The 8,483-nt window shown below is 39.6% G+C and overlaps 1 protein-coding gene across 7 annotated transcripts in view; it reads right to left on the bottom strand.

Moving 5' to 3' along the window:
- Window positions 1-343: 343 nt before the first annotated feature.
- Window positions 344-8,483, bottom strand: part of LIMCH1 (LIM and calponin homology domains 1) — a 258,524-nt gene continuing 250,384 nt past the window's right edge. For all 7 annotated transcript variants that reach the window (XM_042468174.1, XM_042468171.1, XM_042468172.1 and 4 more), the window contains one exon: window positions 344-6,354. In XM_042468174.1, the coding sequence (XP_042324108.1) occupies window positions 6,329-6,354 (26 nt within the window). In that variant the 3' untranslated portion in view covers window positions 344-6,328. The remainder of the gene's footprint in view (window positions 6,355-8,483) is intronic.

Genomic DNA, 8,483 nt, shown 5'->3' with positions numbered 1-8,483 from the left:
AATATCTTAACTTGCTGGCGAAAAGATAAAAGATAACAATTCTGCCAAGCTGTAGGATTAATGCAGGTTCACACCGCTTCAGCTGTCATGGCCTCATCCTATGGAATTCTGGGATTTGTAGTTTGTTGTGGCACCAAAGCTCTCTGACAGAGGAGGGAAAATATCTCACAAAACTACAAATCCCAGAATTGCATAGCATTGGGGCTATGTTTCAAAGGAACTGGCAAAGCCACCTCTAACTATTACTTGCCTAGCTAAACCCTCTAAAATCCATAGAGTCACCATAAGCCAACTCGAAGAGGCACATACACACAAATGGCAATGCAAAATAAACCCAGACAGCACCGTTTTAATAAATGTTTATTTATAAACATAACATTTACTATAAAAGCTGTTGCATTTTAGACAAATTTTCTGACTTTCCAGAGGCATTTTTGAATAAATATCGTCATCAGTGTAGGTTAGTGTAATTGGTATTCAACATTAATCCAAACAGGACACCTGTCCTTTGGTGATCTTGCATATAAAGTAGCCCTCTTTTGGCTCACCAATTTTTATACTACATATCAATAGCTACTGTGGATATGGAATTAATTCTACGTAACAAGAATAAAAGACCACTATGAAGTTCTGTGAATGAGATATATAAAAAAATAATTGTGACATGGTTATGTCTGCTCACTAAAGAAAAAGCTAAATACATTTTTGAACACTTAAAAACCCATTACATGTATTATATTGGCGCATCAACAGTAAACCACCCTTGGAAACACATATTTATCATTTCAAATCAACATAGTAGTACAGTGTTATTTCTTCCCTGCAAGCCCTCGCCCCCAACCCTTCCCCAAACACCTCTAATGAATTTGTCACACTTATAACAGACATGGAAAAAATGAGGGCTGAAGCATGAACAAATCTTCTGTATAATAATTTCAAGTGAAATATGAAGTAGAAGAACTGGGGAGATTCTCTCTGTCAATGATAATCATTGTGGAGAAACTGAAGCAGCAAATCATGAGTGCTTGTGCATTCAGGTTTTGATGCATGTAAACTTAGCTGCTGCCATCTTGTCATTTTATAGTTACAGTACATGGGAAAAAAATGACTTCCATTCTTAAGTGGCCCAGCCATAAAACCCCATTGGCATATCAAAATGCTGTGCATGAAAAATCCTGTTCGCCTAGACCTTTCTGGCTATAACTATGCTCTTACTGAAAACTGGCAGGACTTTAAGTCTATCATCCTAAACTCCCTTACCTAGTAGGTAAGCACCACTGATCACAATTGAGTTTGCTTCTGAGTAGGCGTGGATAGGATTCCACTGTGTATTTGGTGTTGCTAAAAGTTGGATCATTTTTGCACAAAGAGTATTAATAACCTTTGGGCACAAATGCAAAATCAAGATACTGTATTCACAATGTTGGGATGGGTCCCACTGAGCAAATGTTTCACATTTTTGCTCTTGTTCATGTTCTATGACCGAAATGTCCACTTGACCAAAATCTCCACTTGACTATATTCAGTTAGGTGGCCTTAAGCCCCATCAGTTTCCATGGGTGTTACACAAGCTCTATTGTGCACAAATGTTACATGTGCCAAATACCCATGGAGATCAAAGGTGTTAAACCACATTCCATATGTCAGCATACAGCCAAGATATGCATGTAAGTGTGCATTGACATCAGAACAAACCCACAGGCCATCTCTGCCATTGCTCAACACTCATCCACAATCTGCGTCCAAGCCAACAATGCATATAGATCAATGGTGCAATAGTCAGGTGGCATCACACAACCAAACAAGTTTCCAGAGTACATACAAATGGTGTCAAGAGAAAAGAATGACATACTGCCATTTGCACAGAGTACAAACCCATGTTAGTGTCCAGTCCTTATGTCACATTTTAAAAGGTACAAGGTACAGTTCTGTCCAACACTCTTTCTCCCTATCTTGGAACGCTAGTAACAGGAGGTGTGGATGCAATGAGTGTGACAGAGGTTCATCCAGGCTGCCACAGGTGTGGAAGGCCAGAATTGCTATGTCACTGCTTTTGATTCCTGTCTTATAAATTGTTTCAGGCCAAATGGTCCCCATGACTAATAGGGATCAGACTGAACTGCGCCATTTGAAAGATGACTTGTAGAACTGAGCATGGGAGTATGCTGGGGTAGAGGGTTTGGTCTCCCACTGAAAGCTGCAGTGTTAGAACATCAGCATGCCTTCTGGCTGAATTTTCATAGAGACACCATGTTATGAAAAGGAGTCCCAATATTTTCCCCTTTGTGAAAAGTCTCCTTTATAGTCCTTGAGAGTAAGGATTAACAAGCTCAAGAAGAATATATCCCCTCTGTTTCTGTATGAATCATTGAGAGGGCTGTGCCCCTTGACTGAAAGAAGGCAAGTCCAGATTAGTCACTCAGGCAGAAATGCAATGGGAAAACTCCTTGGAAAGTGTCTACATCTAAATTTCTGCATCTAGTAACCCTCTATGCAGAGACAAAGCAGCATGATCTGCCTCTAGCTAAGTTGATTGGAAAAAGCTAGAATGGTAGAGCAGTTAAGTATGTACAAGCACAGTAGACAACCTTATCTGTACTCTCAGTTTCTTAGAGCCTTTCACTATGCGATGGACCATTTTTGCACAACATACTAGTAGTGCTCTGCCCGTCCATGGGTTGCAAATATTTGCCTGGGTGATGGCAGACCTTTCATTGCTATTGGGTTGCAACTTCCATCATTCCTCACAACTGGCTATGCTGGTTAGGACTTTTGGGAGTTGCAGTCCACCATCTAGAAGGCTACTTGTTTGCCTTAATGGGGATAAATTAAAGGTGTATTTTCGGAGGAACTACCAACAATGTCTAGCTATAGTTTTTGTAATGTGCATTTCTTGTTTTGCTAAGAGGTATTTTGACTACAGCAAAATCCACACAAATATCAACATTATGCAAATCTGTCCCCACCAAACTACGCCAACAGCGGCTTACAATATGAGAAACAACATTCTCTGCCATTCTCTGTCCTAGGAAATTAACCCTTTTTTAAAAAAAACAACCCAACAATTATTACATCCATTTGTCACTGGTGACTGTGCAACAGTTTTGTTATTTTCTAAGGCACCATTTTAATAAAATGTGTAACTTTCTATCAGACAATGATATGTTTTAAAATAGACAACACCACCATACAATTAGATTTTGAATGACAAAGAAGAAATTTTCTTATGTGCATACAACTGTAAATCAAGATCTGCCCAGATGTATAAATAAATAGTTACTGATAGTGTGACACTTTATTGCTTATTTAAGAAATGTCTGGTTCATTTATTTAATTATTTTTGCTAACACATCAAGAGACAATTGATGTGCAAATATAATCAAAATACGAGAAGGAATCTCAATCAATCTCAGTTCTTTCTTGTTAATGTTCTTAAGGCAGCATAAATATATATTTCCATTTTAAAGATCATGTTCTGTTCGTAATTACATATGCTTTCAACTCAGTTGTCTTTAATCAGCTTGCTGAAGATACCAAACTACGGCTCACAAACCACTATTTTACAATGGCAGCATGTCATCTAAACCTGGTGTACTGCTTCTGGTAGTCACACCAGCTCCATTGCCAATGGTAAAGTATTTAATAGAAACCCATACAGTGCATTTGAACTGAATGTGTTCAAATTCAGATTCAATACTTGAACCTGTCTTGCATTTCATCATTCAAAAGTGCCCATTGTTATAAGTAGGCTTTTTTATATTATATGTTCCTGTTTCTGCTTCCTTGTGGTTTGTTTTCATGCTACTCTGGAAGGTTATCTTACAGATCTGAAATGAAAAGCATATGTGGCTACCTCTGTTGTTGTTGTTGTGGGAAGTAAACACATGATCTACCCACTCACATGGGTTCCCCCTGCCTCAATATGTACATTACCACAGAAGTATAGGAGTCAGTCATGAGGAAATGGATATTATGGTGCTAAAGGAATGCAAGAACTATCCTAGAGTGGCATGTACATGCTGACCATGGAGTTTATCACATGGAAGGAATTTCTCTTAATTTTGAATGAAAAGAAAGCGGGGCCAGAACACATTCACGTGAATTTGCTAGTTCAGCGAATTTACGTGAAATCGAACTGTGTTCGAACTGACTTCCCATTGCCCAAAAATAGCTTGCCATTGCCTGAAATTGCGTGATCACCTCTTCACACAATAACGTAAAACCTCATGATAGCATTCGGACTGACTTCCCATTGCTCGAAACTGCATGTGGTAGTCTATTACGCAATAACGTTAAACCCCATGATTGCGTTCAGATTGCCATTCGATTATACAATTTCCCTTGTCTGATAACGTCCTGCATTGAAACATCTTCCATACACCACTGGCTCTTAAGCACTCCCAGATTTGCTTCTACTTGGAATATTTGGCTGCAAAGCTTATGAAGCAGAGGACTGTGAAGAGTCAACACACATGAACTAGTATCAACCATTTGTCCATTCTGCAGTTGCCATAAAAGGTTGTGAACTCTTGCCCCAAGGTCTTTTGTATAATCCCACCTTCAACATAAGTATGTTTACTTGGACAGAGATCCCATTGGCATTGACTGAACTGACTTCCAAGTATTGTATGTGTGCTTAAGGTTGCATCTGAAATCACAGGACTAGTATCGTACATTTTTATGGGCTTTTTTGACCAATATGTGCAGCTATCAATGGGGTACAGAAGTTTTTTTTTAAACAATGTAAATGACTCCACAGGTAGCAACATTATTGAAAGCAGAAAAAAAATGAACCAGCAGTCTCTTAGTTGTACCAATAACTGAATATTCAACTGAATAGTCAACTTCATGTGTCTTCACTCTGAATGAGAATGAAAGTGTCTACAATCCATGTTCCACCGAGTTTTCATGCACATGCATAATCCTCTCCTTCCCTTTAATACTGAGCAAAACTTTGCGTCCTTACTGCACATTTGCATCTTTTCCTCTGTTTGCCAATGGGCAGCCTCAGTCTGTAGTGCTGTTACATCCACCCACATTGTGGGAAGGATTTGAAAGAAATAGTTCAGTATTAAAGGTGTGTACTTACTTATTATTCCAGGGGAACAAAGTTTTGCATCTTAGGAGGCATTCTGTTCTCCAAAGCATCCAACTTGACAGCTTCCAGATGTGTAGAATATCGTTCCCATAACCCCATGGTGGCTGGGGATGAAGGGTGCTATAGTCATACACATTTGGAAAGCACATGGGTGAGGAGGACTGCTCTGGAGGACAAACATTTAATCTAATCTGTTTGCAACTAGTCAATCTCCCTTGTAAGCTGACCAGACAGCAGCAAAGGTTTCACAGTTACATTATAAATGCATGGTTGGGGCATTACTAGAGCTTAGAAAAGTAACTTTTCTTACAAAAGCTTTGGCCATTGTATCTTAACTCCAAAGGAATAACAACTGGGTTCAACCCACCCCAACAAGTAAAACACCAATCTTTACTAGATAGTGATTAAATTTGACTAGAGTTACCAAGAAGCCAAGAAAAATTACTTTGGAAGGTAAATCCAGCTCACTGGCTGCTGGTTAGCCACCCCTGTTGGGAACTTCTACAACCACCAAATGTTTACCCACAAGTGTTATCCACCAAATGTTTACTGAAAATGCCTTCATTGAGTGTTATCACAGGGAGCATCTTTTTATGCACAGAGAAGTTGCACGACTGAAGGTGCAATAATTTATTTAAAGAATTCCCACCCTCCACTGAAGGTAATACAGTAAAATGTTTCAGAGTTACAGTATGCTTTATCAAACTAGTGTCTTTGTATAAAAAAAATTACCACTTTAAGTAATAAACAGAGAATTATGCATTCTGGGGTGCTGCTTAATATTTTTCTTCCTCAAATGCAACTAAATAGATTAATATATTGGCATATTATAGAACATCTACAAAGGTTGTGTAAACTTAAAAATCCTCAATTCCTAGTTATATTAAAACAGAACAGGTTTATTGCATCTTCATTTCCTTGTTACTTTCAAAAGAGCAGACTCTGAAACCAAACGTAACTGGTAAGGTGGAACACACTCTCATGGGAGGGTAGGAAGCTAAATGTCCAAGGATGCACTTCATACATGTAATGCAAGAGAATTAAGGAAGTAAGATCCATGTATTGCATTTGAAAGTAGCAGATGAAGTCTTTGCTTTTACGCCAGCCTTTCAAGATGAGATGAGAGCTAGGAAGTCTATGGATATAAGCTCTTACATGTGATTATCCAGGAACAGTGAGGTGTTGCTCCTTCTTGCAGAAAAAAGTGTGGAAGCAAGACTGACAGCCATGTCACAAAGTTGTTGGTTGACCAGCGGCTAGGTTTAAAAAAAAAAGAAAAGACAAGGTAGTAGAAAAGTAAAAGCACTGAATCACACACTATAACAAAAACAATAAAGCAGATAAAAAATAGATTTTGCATGAGAAACATCCTAAGATGCATTCCTCCTCTTATATCCCAATCATAGCACAAGTTACAACCAACACTAAGGGATGGAGTTGCTGCTCAGTTAACTATGGTTTAGTTATTCAGCTGCTTCGTTACTCATGGTTTAAGTACTTATTCAATTAACCTGGGTTTAGTTACTTTATTAATTCAAGCAGTGAATCACACACACTTTTTTCACTCCTTCTTTCCCTGTATTTCCCATTTCTCCATTCCGGAACCCATTAACATTTCTCTGGTTCCACAGAACCCTTTCTGAGCAGATTTGTCCTCACCAAACTCTTACAGGTGACACCAAGCTGTTTTTACAAATGCTATATCTATACCACCATGTATTGAATGTCCATTTCATGTTTTTCCTCTATGTTCTGCATTTCTAACTCCTGTTTGGCTAAGACGAAATCTTCTAACCTTGGTGTGTGTGCTTTTCCTATGGCCCCAAACAAATACTATACTCTGGGCAACCATAATCTCTGAGGCAAGTGGTCATGTCCACACTTCCCCATATGCACATTATTATTATTATTATTAACCTTTATTTATAAAGTTCTGTAAATTTACACAGTGCTGTACATACAATCTTTTAGTCAGACGGTTCCCTGCCTTCAGGCTTACAATCTAAAAGACACGAAACAAAAGGAGAAGGGAGTGGTGGTGGGGAATACGATCAGGTCCAGCAGATCTTCTCCACCTCTGAGGCCTGGACCAAGGCAGATGGACTGGAGGAAGGGCTTGGCTTCTTAATGGATGGTTAAAAGGAGGCTTCCTGGGTCAGAGAGGGGCTTGCGTCTGGGAACGCTTCTCTAAACAATATAGTCTTTAACTCAGTTTTGAAACTGGGTAGAGAAGTGATGAGGTGTGCATGTGGGAGAAGAAGGTTCCAGGAGTAAGGGGCTGCAAGCGAGAAGGGACGAATTCAGGAGGGGGCAGTGGTAGTCCTACACATCAAACAGAATAGTGTGGGAATTACAAATGAAAAACTTTAACAAATCCAAAGTCAGGAAGACAGGTGTTTGTGGCAGGATGTTTTGCCAGACAAGCCCAATAAGGGTGATTTACAATTTCATTTTCACCCCGGACATTCCTAAACCAAGTAATCCTTTACAATGTAGATTTGATTTCTTTTGATGTAGGACAAACACCTTTGCCTTCAGGCTAGTTTTTGCCTATAAAAGACCCCCAAAATCCTTTGTTAGTGGGCTAGTTGGAAGGCACAGGGACACTCTGTCACTGTGAACTCTGACCGGTCCCGGTACGCCCATTCCTCCCTCCGTTCACCCAAACGGTCATATCCCACGCCATCCCCCTAACAATTGGATCCAGAGTCAAGCCTCGTCTTGTGTAAGTATCACCGTTAGTTCAGCCTCCAACTATACTAAGCTAACTCCTGATTTACTTAGTCCTGGCATGTATGTGTGAGTGAATGTGGATTGTTGTGTGATTCCCCCCCTTAATAAATAAATAATTCATTTAAAGCATTTTGCCTCTGTTAAGTTCCTTCGTTCCTTTTCTCACAGTATACAGGTGGGAAACTTCCCCATAAGGGTTGCTTGTAGCACAACCTATTAATTAATTGAGCTACCGCAATTAAAATTCCCCTATAGAGACTCATTGCTACACTCCCTTCAATGGGGGCAGGGGGTGGGAAGGTTTTGTTACACAGTGAAAGGGGCAGCACATGAAGCCTTGGGATGTAGAGGAGGGGTAGGAAAGTGCAGATGGATTCCATGGAGCCTCAAAACTCCCTGTCAGCCCCCAACAAGCCTCTATAAGCCCCCCTTTTAAGAAATATTTTCTGCACAATTTTCGGGAAATTTTCTGTCTGAAACAAAAATATACAAAACTTTCCAAAACTATAGTTTTTTGTGCGTTTTTTTGGACTATGTGGCCATGTTCTAGAAGAGTTTATTCTTGATGTTTCACCAGCATCTGTGGCTGGCATCTTCAGAGAATGCTGACCTGGAAGAGAGTGGGTATGTATGTGTGTATACACACACACAC

Source organism: Sceloporus undulatus, chromosome 5 (assembly GCF_019175285.1).
Source record: "Sceloporus undulatus isolate JIND9_A2432 ecotype Alabama chromosome 5, SceUnd_v1.1, whole genome shotgun sequence".
Taxonomy (NCBI): Eukaryota; Metazoa; Chordata; class Lepidosauria; order Squamata; family Phrynosomatidae; genus Sceloporus; species Sceloporus undulatus.
This window is presented reverse-complemented; position numbering and strand designations above follow the sequence as displayed.